The sequence below is a fragment of the Capra hircus genome, chromosome 27 (assembly GCF_001704415.2).
Source record: "Capra hircus breed San Clemente chromosome 27, ASM170441v1, whole genome shotgun sequence".
Classification (NCBI taxonomy): Eukaryota; Metazoa; Chordata; class Mammalia; order Artiodactyla; family Bovidae; genus Capra; species Capra hircus.
The window spans coordinates 36,910,275-36,932,242 of NC_030834.1; the positions used below are offsets into that span (position 1 = coordinate 36,910,275).

General features: G+C 38.7%; 1 protein-coding gene across 1 annotated transcript in view; it reads right to left on the reverse strand.

Annotated features, from left to right (window-relative positions):
* NEIL3 (nei like DNA glycosylase 3) overlaps window positions 227–21,968 on the reverse strand; it is a 45,841-nt gene continuing 24,099 nt past the window's right edge. Inside the window, exons 5-10 of the mRNA XM_018042140.1 lie at window positions 18,715–18,789; window positions 16,806–16,972; window positions 11,179–11,348; window positions 9,311–9,728; window positions 3,258–3,432; window positions 227–583 (exon numbers count right to left, since the gene is read on the reverse strand). Of these exons, the coding sequence (XP_017897629.1) occupies window positions 401–583; window positions 3,258–3,432; window positions 9,311–9,728; window positions 11,179–11,348; window positions 16,806–16,972; window positions 18,715–18,789 (1,188 nt within the window). The 3' untranslated portion in view covers window positions 227–400. The remainder of the gene's footprint in view (window positions 584–3,257; window positions 3,433–9,310; window positions 9,729–11,178; window positions 11,349–16,805; window positions 16,973–18,714; window positions 18,790–21,968) is intronic.

A 21,968-nucleotide genomic window follows, 5' to 3' on the forward strand; every position in this document is an offset into this window, starting at 1 on the left:
ATAGAATAAAAAGAAAGAAAATATTTTCTATAAAGAAGATTCCATTTCTTACATTTCACTTAGGAAAACAAGAAGTTCCTTTAATCATATATTATGAATAGTGGTGATACATGAGAAATTATTCATCAAGACAGAATACCGCATTATTTTACTGAACTGCACACTCCTCTCCTGAAAGAAAAAAAAAAAATTACTGCTTCCCTGAATAAGTTAAAACAGACCAAGAGCATATTAAAAATACTTTATTGTCATAACTAAATAGGTTAAATATACATTATAAATGGAATATATTGTATATTTGATGAAACATATAGCATTCATCAAGCAAAAAAAGAAATATACACAGCCATTGAATGGAAAGATGACACACTTAAATGAATAGCTCTCAAATACTAGAAACTTAGCATCCTGGAATAATGTTTATTCCTGGCCCATTTTGTGCCCACTGGAAAAAATTGCACTGTTTTTCCTTCCCAAGAGGGCACACAAAAAAATTCTTTCCATTATTCGGTCCAATCTTCAACACTGTTCTCATGATGGAGCGTTTGCCATGGTTGTAGAATGGGAAGGACAAATCTGCCCACTGGAGAGAAACAGATGGTAAAGTTTAGACGGAGGTAGACTGACTAGATGTATTTGATTAGTACCTTGTTGTTTCCACTCCTTTTCCTATTAACCTGACATTGTAAGATACATGTAAGTCATTAGTTATCGCCCTTTAAAAGCCTTATATCCTATAAGTAGCTTCTCTAACAAATTTGCCTGAACCACACGAGAAATTGTCATAATTCCAAGTCTCCTTCTTCCAAAGGCTTACTTACAGAAGTTCCTTCACTTTATTGAAAATCTCACTGTAAAGTAAATCAGCAATGTTCCTGCTATAGATCTGTTTCAGTTAAAGCTATTAAGATCAAAGATTTGTTATGACTTTAATACTAAACTTTCTTACTCTCTTAGGAAAAGAATCCCATACAGAATTACCCAGACTAATTACTACCAGATTCCACTGTATTATTCTTATCCTTATTAATTTTGGCCTCAAGAGGCCTTTACCAAGAAGGCTGTGATTAATATTGTTAATAATATTTTCTCCAGTAAGTCTATACAAGCTTCTAGGGGAGATGTGTACGTTGAGTCAGATGGAGTCACATCTTGGACAGGGGCTAGGCTCTGAAATCATGATCACATCTTCCCTGGGGAATTCCTTAGGAAGACACCACATTGAAGACAGATGTCTTCTCTCAGTAAGCCCAACCAGCAAACTTCTGCTCCAGCACCGAAACAGATTCATCTTTTCTTTTTCCAGTCTTTCATCAGATAAAGCAGTTGGGGAGAACATGTATCTTTAAACCTTAAGATGACAGTCAGCAGCGTGAGGCTCACAATGAGGAAGGAAGCAAGACTGACCTGAAGGACCCAGGTTCCTGTCTTCTGTCTCATTGTCATTTGGAGGGACAAACTCAGACTGAAAGACTGGGGAATCACCTACATCTAAACTGTTACTGTGTCATCACTTTTTTTGGCTAAGCCTGTGTAGTAGGATTCGCCAAGCTTATTGTAAATTAGTTTCCCAGGTACCTCTACTCAGTGCAAACCAAAGGTCTGGATGTCACTCTGTGCCGGGAGCCAGCATGGGAGATCCCACCCATGACAAAGTCATGCAGAGAGACCTGACGGGCAAGACGAGTCAGGTCTCAAGGGGTCCTCTGCCTGAGTATCTACCCCGAAACCAAAATCTGTTTACTGTCTGCTATACTATACTCTTCTGACATTACAGGGGGCTATCCCTGACCACCTTTCTCTGGAAAAAGTTAACTTAGAGCTCCAACTGGTCTCCTGCATATGAAAGGAATGTTTCACCTCAAACTCCTTTGATGGCTCTCTAACTTGCCTGATAGGTTTAACTACACTTGTGATTGTTTACAGCCCCCCAACTGAGAGAGGCACGAAGCTTAAAGCATCTTAAAGCTATAGAGCCCTTTACTAAAAAGCTAAAAATTATATTGGTGATGGGTTTCACTGTTGAGTCAATGACTGCTGCCAGACCTCCATCATCTTCATCTTTTAGGCACCTGAAGGATATTAATCAATGTAATTGGGATATAGAAAAAGGAATATAGTAGTTTTGATGTTAGCAACACTAGACTTTTGAGTTAGTAAATTTTCTCTTTGTTATAAATCACTGTACTCCTCTTTCTTTGTTATAAACCATTGTGTCCTTGCTATGTAAGAATGTAACCTTAATTAGTGCTTTCTGAGAGTGGCACCAGACTTTGGGAAGAACAACACTATTAAGGCAAATAAGTTTTCTGGTTGACAGAACCTTATCAGAAAAGGGCCGTAAAATGCTAATAGGCCTTTTGGCCAGCAGTTGATGTAAATCACCTAAGACTTGTGTATACAGCTAGGTATCCAGAGAGAAAGCCTGGTCTCGATAAGAGTCAGGGCTGCTGATGCTGCATAATTTTATAGTATCCATTGATCTCTATGTACAACCAAAAGTATAAAAAGCTTTCCTGAACAATAAAGGATGGACCAGTTTCTCAGACCAGCTTCTTGAACTGGTTTCTTGGAAATCTGGCTCCCCCCGTGTCGACTCTCTCTCCCTCCCTCTTCTTTTCAGGCTGAATTCCCATCTGGAGTGTGAGGCTCACCATGTCTACTTACTTGCCCTAGCTTCTAAGACCCACGCGAGAGGGAGCCCAAGGTGGGGCACCCTCCACTATTCAAGCGGGCGCCGGTGGCCTACATAGATGGTGCAAACCTCTTGTCTCAAAGTTTTATTAGCTCTCCGCGTAAAGCAAGTTATTCAGCTTCTTTTCTCCACTAAATTTTCCTACTACACTACTTTTTCCTAATCTCTCTTTATATTTCTAAATAAATAAGTTTTTCCTCGCCTACTCTGTCTCCCCTTTGAATTACCCTGGATCCACTGGGGCTGGACCCCAGCAACTCTGAAGTCAGGAAAAGCAAATATCTATCTTGGATTATCAGTCCCTGGTAAGCGACTCGGTTACTTTTCTTTCTGTAAACCAAGGGACACTTCTACCTGTACTGATGGCTACGAATACTCTAATAATGGAACAGCTGTCATTGAATTAATTTTTCTTTTGGGGATGAACACCTTCAAATTTTAACAACACCAGTACAGCTTTTATATTTAAAGATAAAACCATAAATGGATAGATATTTGCTACATTTTAGTGGCCTAAGTATTCAATGACACAATCATTAAGCTTGATGAATCATACACGTACTTCAAAAAATCCACACTGTGCTTCTCTTGGTAGAGGACAAGCATAGAAGTGCCTGCCCTTGTTTTCTCCACTCTTCCTCACCACTCGGAGAGCGCAGGGGCGGCCGTGTTTACTGCAGCGGGGACTGCCGGCATTTAACAAACGAGGACCATCTGTCATATTGCTTTGAAGTTCACTGTAATGACAAGTTACAAAATAACTGCAGCACGACAGGGCTAAAAGGGATCATTCACATCACCTCACCTCCACATTAGAATCCTTCCTGTACAGAGAAATGGTGCCAAAAAGGGACTGTGGTCAACTTCACATAATTACGTACACTCCTGCTGCTGCTGCTGCTAAGTCGCTTCAGTCGTGTCTGACTCTGGGTGACCCCATAGACGGCAGCCCGCCAGGCTCCCCCGTCCCTGGGATTCTCCAGGCAAGAACACTGGAGTGGGTTGCCATTTCCTTCTCCAATGCATGAAAGTGAAGTCGCTCAGCCATGTCCGACTCTTAGGTCATTCTAATTCTTGGTTTTCCCAGGTAATTCTAATTTACTTCCAAAGGTACCTATTTATGCAAATTTAACTTAAATTAGACATGTAATTCAAATTTCTCAAGAATAAAAACAGCTGACTTGCACATCCAATCTTCTTAGTTTTCATTTGTGACATTTGGTTATTTTCTTACCCAACATGACTGGGTGGCCACTTTTATTTCCCCTAAAATATTCTCAAGTCCAACAGCTCCCTGACCCTCAAACGAGCAAGAGTCACAATCTTCTCTAATTATTTTCTCATGGGTAGCAGACTGTCATCAATGGCTCTGACAAGGCCAAAGAGATCACTCTTTCTACTGCCCACTCTAAAGATAATTTTCTATGCTTTGCTTTGATCAAGGCTACATAATAGTTGCAATCATATTTCAGCAGGCGGCCGCCAGAGCAGAAAGGTGTATTCTGTAAAGCTAGCAAGGAAGCTTTATTCTTCCTCATGATTAGATCAAGAGCGGCTGGAGGTTATCCCTGTACACAGTGTATAAAGGTCAGAAGCTGGCCTTCCACTGTATGTGGAATTTTCTCTTCAAAAAGGAGCTTCATGATTTAATTTTTATACTTTGCATATTTTTAATAATGCCTTTATAATAGTCTTTTTAATAAACCAATTGAAGAGAAAAAGAGCCCTTATTAAAAACAGAAGCCCTTCCCCTAATAGCCCAATTTTAAATTTTTAAATGATAAAGTTCTTCCTTTCTTTTGTTAATTTCTGAAGAACAAAATACCATTCTCAAGTGATTTTTTAAAGAATACTTATAAATCCTAAACTATATGCTTTACATACTCTTTCCTATAATATCTCAAGGCATCATATCTCATCAAAATGTTCAGAGTGTGAGATATTTTTTCCAGTTTCAATTGAGATATAATTGACATACAAGGGATCTTTTATTTGTGATGAAGTTGGTCTACACTTGTTTATAAAAGACATTTAACTATATTGCTTTAAATGGACTCAAACACCCTGAGGGTAGTTTCTGAAGCTGTTTGTGCAGCCGCATCTATGAGATGAAAGCAGCTGTGGGCATTGTGAAGAAACTGTTATTATTAAATATTCCTCAGCAGGTATTTTGTTGGTAGCACTTTCAGTGTGGGGGATGGTGGCTTATTATTTAGAATCACAGGGGACACTAACCAGAAATAAATAAGGTGAAGGGCAAAACACTTCTCTTTTCCATCTCCTTTGGTTTCATCAGTGCCTCCAAAAGAGTAAATATTAAAATGTTAACTCAAGTGAAGCTAAACATTTAGATAGTTGTAGAAAAGTTGAGTGATTTCAAAATCAAAGCAAGAGGGCAGGAAATAATGCTTACAAAAAATTTAGAGGAGGAGAAAATAAAGTTAAAAATCTTAAGAGAAGGAAATAAACTGATGCTTTCTTTTAAAAAGTACACATATGCAAACATAATTTTATTATTTGGAAGGCTGGGGTTAACAATCAAACATTTTTGAACCCACTTGCTTCAACCTAGAAATCTCCAGCTTCACAAATCCAGGGAGAGGTTTAGATTCCCTTATTAGTAAAGCTATTTTGGAGAGGAGCATGGTGGAAGATAGGATCAAGGTAGGAAGGAAAGACTCCAGTGTCTCTTGTAAGTTCCTCATTTCTGTCTTCCATTCCCTTTCTTCCTTAGTACAATGATAAATTAAAAAACACCATATGCTATCTTATCCTGGCCCTCTGAGTATGGCCCATTGACCAGAAGCTTCAGGATTACCGGGCAGCTCCTCAGAATCATCTGCCTCTACGCCAGATGGCTGGCAGAATCAGAACCCCAGAGACTGAATATGCACACAGTACGTGTCACAGTACCGAGTTACTGTGACCAAGAACACACAGGCTCCAAAGACACAACGCAAATCTTCATTTCATGATAACAAACATTACCCAGAATAATTAAATGTTCTGATTAACTGAGGACATTCTGGTTCCTCTTTGTTTCCATCATTACTTTAAAAACTCTCAATAATGTAGCAAAGTGTTTTCTTGGGTAAACAGCATATGGAATAGTTTTAACTTATTTTGATAACTAGGACTGTTATCTTAAATATTAATATTGGATTACAAATGGTCAGTGGAGGAGGGCATGGCAACCCACTCCAAGGACAGAGGAACCTGGAGAGCTACAGTCCATGTGGTCACAACACAACTCTATGACTAAGCATGGCATAAATGGTCAATATAATAGATCGGGGTTGGTGAATTTTTTCAGAAGGGACATACGTTTAGGCTCATGGTTTTTTTGGTTTCTGTTGCAAAATATTCAAGTCTGCTGTTTTATCATGAAAAGTAGCCAGAGAGAATATGTAAACCAACCAGAAACGGGACTGTCTCCGTAAAACTTTACTTATTAAAACTGGGGGTGGGCTGTCTTTAGCGCTGCTCACTGTAGTTTGCTGAGGTAAAAGTCATTAGAATCAAGAGTAATGCTTATAATGCACAATAGGTTCTCAATAAATACTTAATAATAAACACTGAACATGTTCAATAAGCATTGTTCAAATAATATTAAACAGATCAGACAAAAGCTATTATCAAGAAGGAGGACATTACCAAGCACAGGTTTTTAATTTTAAAGTGGGGATTTTTTTCAATGACCAATTTATCATGATTTAACTTACTATACAGATCAGGTGATTATAATAAAAATATTATCTACTTTTTAAAAATTAATCAGTCTCACTGAATGTATATTTTGTAGTTCAGTAATATTTCAAGGGTCACAGCAAACAAACAAACAGAGGTTAAATGACTCATCCTGGATGGTCCCAGGTGGCTCTGACATTCTCGGGGACTGAAAACCCTAAAAGGTGACCCAGGAGCATGTACAAGGTGTCAGTGCTTCACTGGTGATTAGAGGTAGAATTTGGCAACCCTGATGGTAGCAGACTGATTTTATCTCATTTCTCTGATCTACATGAGCCTTTGTATCAGCTCAGGAAAAACTTCAACCTAAAACACATGTATGATTTCTTTGAAGTGGTATCACTGTGTTTTGCTCTGTATTTATAATAATTGGGTCAAAGACTTAAAACTGTCTAACAGTCATTCTTAACTGCTTAAAAATTGGTTCAATTATCTAATTTATAATCCAGTAGCTGGATTCAATTCAAATCTGTCTAAAGACCAATCTGAAAATATGCCCTGTCAACATAGCATGTATCATGTGGTGATGAGATCAGTAATTAAGAGAACAAAAGGCAAATTAATTACCATATAATTATTAAAGAAAAAATGAACTGGCTATCACTTCTCTGAGTGGCCCACCTGCTTTAATCCTATTATGTTGTGAGCTTCTGCTCAGCATCTTGTCCATGAGATGAACACTATAGCTGTCAGACAAGGAGAAAAATGAAATAAATGACAGTAATTTGCAATTTATTCCTTGTAAAGTAGCTGGGTGCAGAAGGGCTGCTGGGTGAATTTATTTCATCACTTGACATTTATTCTGCTAGTTGATCTTGATTGATTTCAGAGCCGCATTCCTGGGGTTCTTACATTCAACACATTCGCATGCAGCAGTGTTTCTAAGTAATGCTGTGTGCGTGTGATTAATCATATGACCCTATTACTAATGGCTTATGAAGAAATCATTTAAATTTAAGGTTACATTAATGTTTTTTAAATCCCTAATTCATTAGTTAAATTGTCTGAGATTTTCTACAAAGCACTAAGGAAATAAAAATATGCCAAGATACTTCATCTGAGTACAAAAACAGCCACAGTATTTTTAAACAATCACATCTGCTTCTTTCCACTTACGGGACACAACAAAAAAGGCTGTTCAAAAACGATATTCTTTCAGGAAAGCCTCCCAACTCGGGCCCTCTTAACTAGCTCCTTCATGAACTTTTATCATGAAATGCTAATTAGCGTTAAGTGAAGAGAGGGTATACTGATCGAGTAGTTAAAAGTCTCCCCTCCATAACTTAACTCAAATGTCTCTATTTTATGAATATTACAGACAAAAGTCAAACAAGTTATACTAAGTGATTAGGAAGAACAACAAAAAATTAGCCAAGAATAATTAATCAAGATAAACTGATGATAAATTTAGAACTAGTATGGGGAACTTGAGATTAAAGCATCTACTGACCAAAAATCATCTCAGAATTCTGTTATGAAATAAGTTACAAGAATTCCCAGAGGTTACTCTAGGTGTGTGCACAAGTGGTCCTTAGCCTCACTACCCAGAAGAATAATCTTTCCATCAGCAAAGACACAGCTCATCAGAGGAGAGGGTGGAAACCAGAATCCCTCCTGAGATTACTTCAGAGCCCACCCACAGCAGCTCTTCCCCTGCTCATCTCCCACTGGCAAGAAGACCCACCTTCACTTCATTTAAAATATTCTTCACTTCATGTAAAGATGCTGGATACACAATGTCTGCTTTCTGAAGGAAAAGAAAATTGCGGAGAGAAGTCTCTCCCTGATGGAGATATGGTCATCAGGAGCCCCAGACAAAATATTAAATAAGGCTGGAGAAGAACATTAGGAAGAGCTGCCAATAATCATTAAGGAACAAGGATGACACTGTTTACTAAAGTCACTGTATCTCTGGTGACAGCAATTGGTGTCTTCTCCTGAATGTATAGCTGCTGCTGCTGCTAAGTCACTTCAGTGGTGTCCAACTCTGTGTGACCCCAGAGACGGCAGCCCACCAGGCTCCCCCATCCTTGGGATTCTCCAGGCAAGAACACTGGAATTGGTTGCCATTTCCTTCTCCAATGCATGAAAGTGAAAAGTCAAAGTGAAGTCGCTCAGTCGTGTATGACTCTTCGCGACCCCATGGACTGCAGCCTACCAGGCTGCCCATGGGATTTTCCAGGCAAGAGTATTGGAGTGGGGTGCCATTGCCTTCTCCTAGTAGTCTCTTAAAAACATATGTGGTCTGGTAGTATTCATTAACTGAAATTACAACCTTTTAATTTCATATCCAAAAGTAGTACACATGCTCTTCAAGCCTTTTTGGTTGAAACAATGCCTGCCACTCTCCTTGGCTGTTTGAAATACAGTCACTTTCTTTAGCAGAAATGTCACTAAAAATGTCTCAGATCCCTTTCCTTCAGAACAGAGGACATTTACTAAATGAACAGTTTCCCTGTTAGAAGAACTACCTTTCATTGAAAGAAAAGTTAAAAAAAATAAAACAGAACACTGGTAACAGTGGAGACTGATAACCAGTATGACTGGGGGGGGGGGGGGATTTAATTATTTATATTCATAATTTCCAATATTTCCAAACATTCTGTATTAAGCATGTATATAAGTTGTCAGAAAAACCAAAACCAAGTTTTCTACGGATGGAGGAAATTCTGTTTTTCATTCCCTTCCCTTCTGTAGTATTATAAGCTAGAGGAAGAAAGGGATGCAAATTATTGAATACTGTACAAGTCTTTCTGGGTTTGATTTACATTTCCAAGATCAATCAGCCTTCCTTAGCAATGGATGATTCTTCTTCATCCTTAAAACTTAATGCAAATACCTTAAAGACCAAGGTGAGAAGCATCATACCTGTTAGAAAATCCAGGGTTGCAACTTTTAAGATCCGGTGATGAGTAGTAGGTTGTTTTTAATTTTTTATGTGCTGGACTAAATAATTTATACTGAGAGTAGACTATAGGTGATATATTTATTTTGTTAGACGGTTGACTTCTATAGTTTGTTCTCTCCTTGGAGGTGTTCAGTGTATCACTACCACACATGTTAGGAGGAGGGCTTGGAAACTCCCCATCTGGTATATGATTGTGGCTTTCTTCTCTTTCCAAAGCACTGTATTTATTGCTGAAATCTGTCAAAACAAGAGTTGTAGTTCCAAATGCAGTTTTCCTGTTGATCTTCACTTTTGCCTTCGGTTTTCCAAAGCTGTTACAAGGGTATTTCACTAAGTTGTTAAAGACAGCAGGATTTCCTTCATTCCTGAATACTGAATCTGGAAAAAGAGACAAGTAATTCTATAGTATTCCCTTAAATACACTGACTATTTGAAACATCTTTTCATCTGATTAAAACATTCAGTTCATTTATTACAGTGACTTAATATATATAACTAATAATACAAAGTTAGCTTGAGGAATCCAGAATTAGCCACCTTCTGATTAGGAAATAAAGTATTACATGAAGTGCAAAATTTCAACAACTTCCAGGGACTCAGAGGTGGGTTTAATAAAGATTTATATTTATTATGCTTTATATTGTGTTTTAGCATTTAAAGGTTATTGAGCTATCAATTTTGCAATTGTCAGACCAAATATTAATGCAGTGTAGTTAAGAGGGGACATCCCACAAAGCTTTAGATCAGCAGTTAGAGCCTGTATCTAGATCATCAGGAATGTGTCTGTGAATGACAAGACCAAGTAAAAGGCTTATTACAAAAAAGTAAAGATGAATTACAAAGATTTACATTTATTAAATATGTTTCAAGAAAGCATCTTAGAATCTGTACTGTAATTTATTCTAAATTGCTCTTGAGATATATATGCCTTTCATATTCAGAAAAAATAAGAAAATAATTAAGATGTGTAAACGCATTTCAGAATGTCAAAATAAATGTGGAAATCTAAGACTGTGATTTTCTGAGGGCTCTCTGTTGAATGATACTGAAGAAGGGAGGGCCAGAAATAGGAGACACAGTTCCTTCTGCTCCCAGTGAAGCTGTGTAACGGGTGATGCCTGCCTCTCTGGCCCAGAGAACAAAACACAATATGACAGCTCACACAATGTGGGGTCCAGAAGTCAAGAACGGACTTTCTCCTCTCTAATTGAAGAAAGAAAGAACACTCTGAGAACACAATAGAAGCCACATCAATGAGATGGTTCTTAATCACAGGTTTCCTCTGAGGTTTTACATTCTCTGAACGCATGAAATTGTGAGCTATGAAGAGTTATTTTGAAGGATTTGAATGAAATCAGTACAATTGTCTGGGTAAAGATTTTAATAACAAGGGGTAGGAGGGATAAAGAAAGAGGAATAAATTCAGCATTTTTCTATTCCACCTGCAAAGATATTCTTACAGAAATCCTCCCTTTCAAATTATGAACCACTTGGACTGAATAACAAACTCAAAAGTTGCTGAAATCTGCATAAAACAATGCTTTATTGAATAATTCATTAGAAACAGAGAACAGATGTGATCATCTCAGTTTTTTGAGATACAAAGGCACACACCATGTCTTCCCTCCCTGTTTAAAAACAAAAAAAAAGCGCTCAACAGAATATTAGCTTGGTTTACACGCAAAGGCTGGCAATTCTTTTAAACCTTTCAGAAAGAAGGCATTTTAGTTAGTTGTGAAATATCAAAATGGAACAAGATATATACTTGACTTTGTATAATTTATTCTGTTTGAAATGGCAGGAACTCAGAATCAAAATTCAGTCTTACCTGCAGGCCTTGAAGTCAGGCAAGCATCACATGTCTTAGAAGATGGCTTATTTATTAGAGTACAGACCTCACATGTCCACTGCTCTTCAGATTTCTGGGCCACACAGTCTATAAGATGACCCTCTCTGCTAGAAGGCCAACTGACTGTGGTGTTTCTAACTGGCAGCATGCTAGAAGAGAATGTGTCCTGAAGTTAATCATTAACACTTTTATTATGGCCTTGTTCTTATACATTCTGAGTACCCCAGAAACAATTACAGAACCACTAATACCCAAATGCTACACATTTACTATTGGTTAGAAGTTCTATGTCTCAGAATGTTTTCACTTGGGTCCTGAAGATTGCTGTTAAAGACAGAACTAACAAAAGTCTTACAGTCAAAGAGCTGTGTATGTGTGCTTTTAAACCAACTAAAAGCAGTTGACCTAACCACTAGGGAACATTTCTGAACTAATTTTTAAAGTAAGTGGGACTCTTCCTGAAGCAAAATTATCTTTATTCAACCAAATTAGGGAGGAAAAAAGTTATGTAGAAATTAAAGCAATGACCGTTAAGATGAGAAAAGCTTCACATTTACTTTGTGTGCTTCCGGAATTTCTCAACATCTACTCAGCACTGTGGCAATTAGTTGAGCTACAATCTACTATGATGAGAAAGATATCTATACTCAACGTTATTTCCCTTCATGTAAAACTCTCTCATGTTGATATCTAACTAATAGATTAGTAAGCAAACAGCAAAACCAACCCTAATTTTTGGCACAGACGTAAACTATGATTCTCTACCCTGAACTCCTAATTGACTCTGTATTGTTAAAGGAAGTGCCTTTCTAAGCTCTGATATAGTCCTGCTCTGTAGCACATTTCTGAGTCTATAGAGCACATCACATGGCTTAGCAACCAAGGCAGTGTCATGGATTCCTTTCATATGTCCAAACATTAATACTGAAAAAAAACTCTTCCCGTAAAGGCTTTCTACCTTACATTTCAGAACATGACTTCTTTGACTTTCAAAGGTAGTCTTGTCTTCTGTAATGTTTTGCTCCCTACATATAATTATAACAGGCTTTAAATTCAGACTTGTCTGGTAAAATCATAAATAGCATAAGAAAATCTGAAAGTAAGACACATCTCATTACGGTTCTTTTAGCTTTACTTACCTTGACTTTTAATGCTATTCAATATTTCTTATCCCTCTAAATCAACTATAGTTTAATAAATTTTAAAAAATATTTCTTATTCCTATGCAATACCAGATCTTCTAAAGAATTTACTTGACCTAATCCTTGCCCTCTACTGACTTACTATGAGAGGCAGCAGCATCATGCATTTATTCATAATTAAGCACAAAAAATTTAAATAACCTTCAGATTTTTAATGTGCTCTAACTTTTCACCATTTTCATTTTCTATCCTACAAATTTACCATAAGAGGATATTTATTGTTACATACAGAAGCTTTGGAAGCATTTTCTCCTAACTGCTCCATGTCTTAACAATCTAGTAATAAATTATTTTCATTCTCCAGTTGGACAGTTCACCAGAATTTCAACCTTAACATGTCTGCAGTAGGCTGAATAATGACCTACAAAAGATTATCAGAGTGATCTCTTAATCCAAACACAAGTATCCTTAAGAGAGAGAGAGGCAGAGAGAGATTTGATACATGCAGAAGGGAAAGGCAGAGACTGGGATCATGTAGCCACAAGCGAAGGATATTAGAATGACCATAAGCTGGAAAAGGCAAGGAGTGGATTCCCCGCTAGAGTCGCTGGGCTAGGGGTGCACAGCCTGCCCACACTGTGACTCTGGCCCAGTGAGAATAATGCTGAACTGCTAGCATGCAGAACCATGAGAGAATAAACTGCTGCTGCTTTAAGCTATCTGGTTGCTGGTAACCTGTTACAGCAGCCACAGGAAACTTGTCCAGATAAAAGTCCGGACCCCTGCCCCCAATCCGCAGTCCTGCTGGTTTGTCACATCTCGGTAAATGGCATCACCATGCACTCAGCTGATGAGGCAAGAAACCTGGGAGCTGTCTGTAACACTTTTGCCTCATACCCAGTCTGTCAACACATCCTGTAGGCCCTGCTGCAGAGGCAAATCTGCCAGACACTCAGCAAGCTTCCGTGGCTTGCTGTGTGGTCCTCTGTGGAGGGGTAGGGGAGGGTGGAGGATGGAAGCAGTCATTCCAGCAGCACCAGGTGGAGGGCGCTGTCCATGGTGTCAGGCCTGGGGTTCTCTCTGGGCAAGGCCCACATGCTGCCAGCACCACCGTGCACCTGCTCGGTGCCCAGGGACCACATGCCCTGGTGATGTCAGGGAGCAGGTGGACTGTCTCAAATGTCCAATTCAAGAGATGCCACTCCATTCCTAGCTTAGGGGATGTCATGACCAGGGCCCTGAGTCCATTCAAACATGCACCATCCACCAGCAACCCAGGAACAGGCTGGTAGAGGGGAAGCTGAGGGAGACCTAAGAGCTGGTGGTCCTCAGAGAAAGGACTGAGCAGCAGCACCATGTGGGAACGTATTAGTCAGAGAGTCACTATTCTATTTTCTCTGTGCTATCCCAGCACTTGATGTATTGCAGACCCTAATAAAGTCAACAGCAGAAAAAATGAAAAAGTGAGAAAGAAATTATAAAGACTCCAGTAAAGTCAAGGAATAATGCAGTTTCCCTTCATGGAAACAATACTCACACATACAGATTTTGCTAGCTAGCATGCAAGAAGAGCCAACAGTACACAGTGCAGGCATGCAAAGTATGGCGTGACCAATGGGCTAGAAAACCTGGGTGCAAAGTATGGCGTGACCAATGGGCTAGAAAACCTGGGTGCAAAGTATGGCGTGACCAATGGGCTAGAAAACCTGGGTGCAAAGTACGGCGTGACCAATGGGCTAGAAAACCTGGGTGCAAAGTACGGCGTGACCAATGGGCTAGAAAACCTGGGTGCAAAGTACGGCGTGACCAATGGGCTAGAAAACCTGGGTGCAAAGTACGGCGTGACCAATGGGCTAGAAAACCTGGATGCAAAGTACGGCGTGACCAATGGGCTAGAAAACCTGGGTGCAAAGTATGGCGTGACCAATGGGCTAGAAAACCTGGGTGCAAAGTATGGTGTGACCAATGGGCTAGAAAACCTGGATGCAAAGTATGGCGTGACCAATGGGCTAGAAAACCTGGGTAGGACTTCAGGAAGGACTGAAGTAAATTTTTAGTGACTGAAGGAACACAAGAATTTAGATCATTATGATGGGGATTTTTAATATTTCATTTGAATTTGAAATGACTTTAAAATGAAAAATTTTAGTCAATATAAAAAGTGCTCAAATGCTCATCCAGACAATGACTAGAATACACTTACTTGTAGAAATCTCAAAGAGTGGGGCAAATATTACTTGTTTTCAAATGCTTTATTAAGTACACACTTATTCTGCAATAAGTCTTCAGCTGGGTGCAAACATATAAAACAGAACCAGGTTAGGAGGGAGGGACTTGAGGGCCTAGGACATATCCATGCCTCTACAGCTTACAGGTGACTTCCAAGACTCTTTCGAGGAACACCTGAGGCTTTGAATCCTAGTTTCAAAAGACCTTTGCTTATTTGACAATCTGTAAAAGTATGAATTTTTAAAAATTTCAAAAGCTATCAATTCATAGAAAACAAATACATACGGAATATTAATCACTTATTCAGTAGACGAATATATATTGAATGTCTTCTGCCAGAAACTCTTATACATCTTTGATAGAATAAATGTAATATTAAAAATAAGAAACCCCTAAATTTGTGTAATATAACATTATCTAACCATATTTCAGATCTCTGATAGTAAAATGGGGTGAGGAAGCTGAAAAAAACAGGGGATATGGCATGGTTTAGAGAAAAGTAATTGTTAACGAAAGGTGATGAAGAAAATGAAACATAGGAACAAAGAAGGAAGAAAAAACAAGACAGCTGCAGACATACTTACTGATGGAGACGTAATGGGGATCTGGACCACATCACTCCCGTCCCAGGGCCCTGAGCTCCCCAGACAAAACGGTGCCTCCGCCCTCCCAGGCCTCCTCACAGACGTGTATTTCCCTGCTTGCCCTCCTATCTCCAACCACCGAATCCTGTTCCCTTTCTGCCTCTTTCCCTCCTACTGTGTAGTTAGGGATACTCTCCAAAGCTCAGACCTTGCTTCTTTTCTCTATACTTTCCCAGTGAATCAATCCTGTGTTAATACTTCCACCAACAACACAGGTGTAACCATCAACCCTTCATTATCCATCATATATGGATCTGGTCCACATATCCAAAACTTGATTTATCTCTTCCATTCCACCCATCTTTCCCAGTCCTGTAAAGTGAAAATTTCTGTTTTGGGGCTTGGAACTTTTTGCATTAGCCCACATATCAAATCTGTCATAATTCTTGCTGGCTTTAGGTGACTATTCTTTCCTCCATTTCCAGTGTCTTGACCTCAGGCCTAGTAACCATCTCTTGCCCATTATACTACACAAGCTTCATGCGTGTTTCTCTCAAAAAGTCTTTAATCTACTGATTTAGGTGAGACATGAACCATTCCTAGTACTACTGATTCTGACCAGTTAACTCCACCCTAACTGTAAAACTAGCTTTTCCTATTTAACAGCTTGCAGTCTTCACGTGGCTTGGCCAGTGTTACCATCAATGATTTGAGGTTTGTGGCAATGCTTTTCCAATTAAATAATGTCTGCTTGCTCATTTACTTAGCCAAAATTATATCTCTAAAAGAAACATCAAATTTTCCCAAGCTTTTGTGTACCTATAAAGAGCTAATGTCCCTGCACTCTTGTAGCACTTAATATGCTTCATGTCTGTACTGATTATTCTGACTTAAGATCACAAATCCTGCAGCTCCTTTACATGGTTAATATTTCACCCAGCCTTCCCCAAAGAGACCTAAGGCATCTTACCAGGGTAAATGTACACTGGGGAAGGAGAAATCAGCAAACATTTTGCAAACTACAGGACCTTAGTTCTGAACTGATACATACTTCAGGAGGCCCGAAGTACCACTGTGCTCCACCGGTCAGAGCAGGGGCTTGTGCAGGTCAGGAGATCAACACAGTTTTAGCTCGATTCTCACAGTGGAGCCAGTGTGTCCTTGAACCCACCCAGTGGTGAGTTCCCTGCTCTGGAACGCAGAATGGGAACAGACTGACTCAGCCACTGGCTGAATCACTGCGTCTATGTTTAATAAGTAGTTGGATGCTTCACCAGGAAGACAGCAATTCTGTAAAGAGAGTTTGCTAATGCTTTCTACTATTAATTAAGAACTTTGGAAAGTAGTTGCATTTTTCCAATTATTGACAAAACTACACTTCCCGGTAATCATTTTATAAATGAGACAAAAGCCAAAGCCTGGATATTAACATCAAACTTCCAGATTTTCTGCAGAATCAAAAAAGCCTCATAAATCATCTCCAGATCATTCTGGTTTTTGGAGGATATTATTTACTATTTTCTTCCAAGCCCTCAAATGAGTTATGTTCTGTTCTTAATAGCCTGATAGCTCTTCAGCTATGTTTTCTTATTAATAGCCCTTTTGCTAAGAGAATTGGGGCAAACAGTACATTTTAAATTAGATTTCTCACCATATGTCAACATGCTGAGGATTTTCCTTCTGACAGTGAGGACAGAAATATGTCATTCTGTTATTCTCTCCTAAGCGACACACAGTTATTTTGCAGCAACACTGACCACAATTAGGACGCTTGTAAACCTTATAGTGTTGAGAGAGAGCAGATCCCACTTTGCAGCACTAAAAACAAACAAACAAACATTATGTTATATACAAAACAGTGTTGATATATTCTTGAAAGTCATTCCTAAAAATGATTTGTTAAAAATGTACATATGTTTACACATATATCCTCATAATCTTTCTTTCATCTGAGAAAAAGGTATTGACAAGATTCAGCAACATTTGTCAAGTAAGATTTGTGTGAAATAATAAAGCCATTATTTTATAACTTATTAGTATTTAAAATTGCTCTTTGCATAGCTTTTTACCCTTTTATCTAAAAAGGATACAAAAGTACTATAATTTAAAATCTCTTTCATGCTTTTAAGGTTTTTACAATTAAACATAATTATGTGGTTATAAGAAAAAGACTAGATTAGCTTTAAATCTGATTATTTTTAGAACACTGAAGCTGCTCACTTTGTTTCAATAGCCAAAAAATTTATTTCTACAGGGTAAAGCTTAATAAGATCATCTTCTTTGCTGATGTGAAAAGGGACAGTTGTTTTTAATCTTACAGTTTCACTGAAAGAGAAGAAAAATTCAAATGCCATCCTAGCAGCAAACATGTTCCATTTGGCATAAGTTTATTTCAAAAGACATTGATTATTCTCTGTCACAGTTTTATTCTACTCACATACACATAACACTCCTCCAAAGACAATGTTTGGGATTTATATCAGCAGTGTGAAAATTTAAAAGCTCAGAAATACAGCGAATAATAGTACAAGCTGAAAAATTTTTTTAAAAAACCCATAATAATTTAAGCCAAGTATTGAAATACACATCTTAATCTGGGCAGAAAATGGGTGGTTATTTGGAACCATCTTTCCCTAAAAGCACAAGTGGGCATAAATAATATTAAAACAGCCACAGATACTTAGGACAGGTATATAAAGCTAAAGATTCATTAACACTTTAGGCCAACTAATGAAGAATCCTACAAACCTGACTTTCTAACAATAGCAAAAATAAACATTTTGAACACAGAAAATGGAATGTAGAGAAAAAAGGACATATTTATGATAATTTGTTTAAAGATAAAGTATGTTTCTGCTTAGTTGCTCAGTCATGTTTGACTCTTTGCAACCCCATAGACTGTAGCCCACCAGGCTCCTCTCTTCATGGGATTTCCCAGGCACTGGGATTGCCATTGCAAAGGGTTGCCATTTCCTTCTCCAGGGGATTTTCCTGACCCAGGGATTGAATCCATGTCTTCTGCATTGTCAGGCAAATTCTTGACAGGTGAGCTACCAGAGAAGACCATACCTATATACACAACTTTCAAAATCTACAGTTTAGTTAGGACTTATTCTCAAAACAGCCTCTGTGTTATGACAAATATTATTCTATTTTATAGATAAAATAAACCTAAATTAAGTAACCTAAATACTATTAACCACAGAAATGGTAAGTGGCTAAATGTGATTGCACCAAAGTCTATATTTATCCCAAAGTATGACTCTCTCTCTAGACTATCTTTTACTTTTGTATGCCCAAAATTAGAACATGAGTCTAAGTAACATGCCAACATACCTGTCCCCCAACTTACTATAAACATAATTTAACATAATTATGTTAGTTTGGACTGACCTTTGACCTAAAATTTTAAGATGTTAATTATGCCCACAACATGTCACCTCTTCCCACTGTGCCTCTACACTCTCACCCTTAGATGACTACACAGAGCCTTAACATTTTTGGTGCAATTAAAGGGAAATAAGCAACATGTTGCATAGTTGAAAAATGTTTGCTCTTACCCTGTAAAAAAGAATGCTGAAATCACGTATCATTTTCACAAGGTGATGGATCTGTTCATCTGTTAACTGACAAACCTTAAAACAGAAAAATTACTCAGGACAGTTTCATAATTTGTTCATTACTATAGACAGTAGTACCACTTGCCAGTTCTAAGAGTGCTATAAATAGATTTGAAATATATGCATCTCTTCTAAAACTCATATATCTATTTAGTGTTCTTAACAGCGTTGACCATTTCAAGCGCAGATAAATAGATACCATTCTTGAACTTATTTACAAAACAGAAATGAACTCACAGACATAGAAAACAAACCAAAGGGGTATAGCAGCAGGGGTGAAAGTGAAAGTGTTAGTCACTCAGTTGCATCTGACTCTCTGCGATCCCATGGACTGTATCCCACCAGGCTCCTCTGTCCGTGGGATTTCCCAAGCAGGATACTGGAGTGGGTTGCCATTACTTTTTCCAGGGGATCTTCCTGATCCAGGGATCGAACTAGGGTCTCTTGCACTGCAGGCACAAAGGAAACCGCTAGTGGTGGGGTGGGGGAGATAAATTAGGAGTTTAGGATTAACTGATACACACTACTGTATGTGCAATAGACAATAAGGTCCTGCTGTATAGCACACAGAACTATATTCAGTATCCTGTAATAATCTATAATGGAAAAGATGTTGAAGAAGAATATGCACATATATGCGTGTATAACTGGACCTGATCAAGCAGGAGATGGTCAAAATAAACATCGACATCCTAGGAATCAGCAAACTAAAACGGACAGGAATGGGCGAATTTAATTCAAATGACCATTTTATCTACTACTCTGGGCAAAAATCCCATAGAAGAAATGGAGTAACCATCATAATCAACAAAAGAGTCTGAAATACAGTACTTAGGTGCAGCCTCAAAAATGACAGAATGATCTCGGTTCATTTCCAAGGCAAACCATTCAACATCACAGTAATCCAGGTCTATGTAATCCAGTAAGTAATCCAGGCCCCAACCACAGATGCCAAAGAAGCTGAAGCTGATCACTGCTATGAAGACATAGAAGACCTCCAGAACTAAAACCTAAGAAAGATGTTTTATTCATCATCAGGGATTGGAATCCAAAAGTAGGAAGTCAAGATATACCTAGAGTAACAGGCAAATTTGGCCTTGGAAAACAAAATGAAACAGGGCAAAGGCTAACTGAATTCTGCCAAGAGAATGCACTAGTCATAGCAAATACCCTTTTTTAACAACACAAGAGGCAACTTTACACATGGACATCACCAAATGATCAATACCGAAATCGGATTTATTACATTCTTTGCAGTCAAAGATGGAGAAACTGTATACAGTCAGCAAAAACATGACCTGGAGTTGACTGCGGCTCAGATCATCAGCTTCTCATAGCAAAATTCAGGCTTAAACTAAAGAAAACCAGGAAAAACACCAGGTCAGTCAGGTATGACTTAAATCAAATCCCATATGCACTCACAGTAGAGGTAACAAATAGATTTAAGGGGCCAGATCTAGAAGAACTATGGACACAGTTCTGCAACATTGTACAGGAGATGGCAAACAGAACCATCCCAAAGAAAAAGAAAAGCAAGAAGGCAAAGTGGTTATCTGAGGAGACTTTACAAATAGCAGAATGAAGAGACGTGAAAAGCGAGGGAGAGAGGGACAGGTACATCCAATTAAATGCAGAGTTTCAAAGAATAGCTAGAAGAGACAAGAAGGCCTTCTTCAAGGAACAGTGCTCAATAACAGAAAAAAACAACAAAAAGGGAAAGACTAGAGATCTCTTCAGGAAAACTGGAAACATCAAGGGAATATTCAACCCAAAGATGGGCACAATAAAGGATAAAAATGGTAAAGACCTAGTAGATGCTGAAGAGATCAAGAAGAGATGGAAAGAATACATGGAAGAACTGTATAAAAAAATCTTAATGAACCGGATTACTGTCATGATGTATGTGGTTAGTCACCCAAAGTCAGATGTTCTAGAGTGCAAAGCCAAGTGGGCCTTAAGAAGCACTGGTGCAATAAAGCTACTAAATTCAATGACATTCTAGCAGAACTATTCAGATCCCTAAAGGAGGATGCTATCAAGGTTTTGCATTCATTATGTCAGCAAATCTGGAAGACTCAGCAGTGGCCACAGGACTGGAAAAGGTCAATCCTCACCCCAATTCCTAAGAAGGGTAGTAACAAAGAATGTGCCAGCCATCGGACAATTGCACTCATCTCCCATGATAGTAAGGTCATGCTTAAAATCTTGCATGCCAGGCTTCAACATTATGTGAACCAAGAGCTTCCAGATGTCCAAGCTGGGTTTAGAAAAGGAAGAGGAACTAGAGATCAAATTGCAAGCATACGCTGGATTATAGAGAAAGCAAGGGAATTTCAGAAAAACATCTATCTTTGTATCATTGACTATGCTAAAGACTTTGACTGTATGGATCATGACAAACCATGGAAAGCTCTTAAAGAGATGGTAATAGCAGACCATCTTACCTGCCTCCTGAGAAACCTGTATGCAGGTCAAGAAGCAATGGTTAGAACCTGTATGGAACAACTGATTGGTTCAAGATTGAGAAAGGACTATGACAGGGCTGTCTGCTCTCACTTGCTTGTTTAATCTGTATGCTGAGCACATCATGAGACATGCCAGCCTGGATGAGTTACAAGCTGGAATCAAGTTAGGAAGGAGAAACATCAACAACCTCACATGTGCAGATGACACCACTCTAATGGTAGAAAGCAAAGAGGAACTAAAGAGCCTCTTGATGAGGGTAAAGGAAGAGAGTGAAAGAGCTGGCTTAAGACTAAATACTAAAAAACCTAAGATCAGGGCATCCAGCCCCATTACTGCATGGCAAATAGGGAAAAGGTGGAAGTAGCGACAAATTTCCCCTTCTTGGGCTCCAAAATCACTGCAGACAGTGACTGCAGCCAGGAAATCAGAAGATGACTGCTTCTTGGGAGGAAAGTGATGATAAACCTAGACAGGGTGTTGAAAAGCAGAGACATTACTCCGCTGACAAAGGTCCGTATAGTCAAGGCTACGGTCTTCCCAGCGGTCATGTACTGTTGTGAAATCTGAACCGTAAAGAAAGCAGAATGCCAAAGAATTGATGCCTTTATACTGTGGTGTTGAAGACGACTCCTGAAAGTCCCTTGGACAGCAAGGAAACCACAACAGTCAATACTAAAGGAAATCAACCCTGAATATTCACTGGAAGGACTAATGCTGAAGCTGAAGCT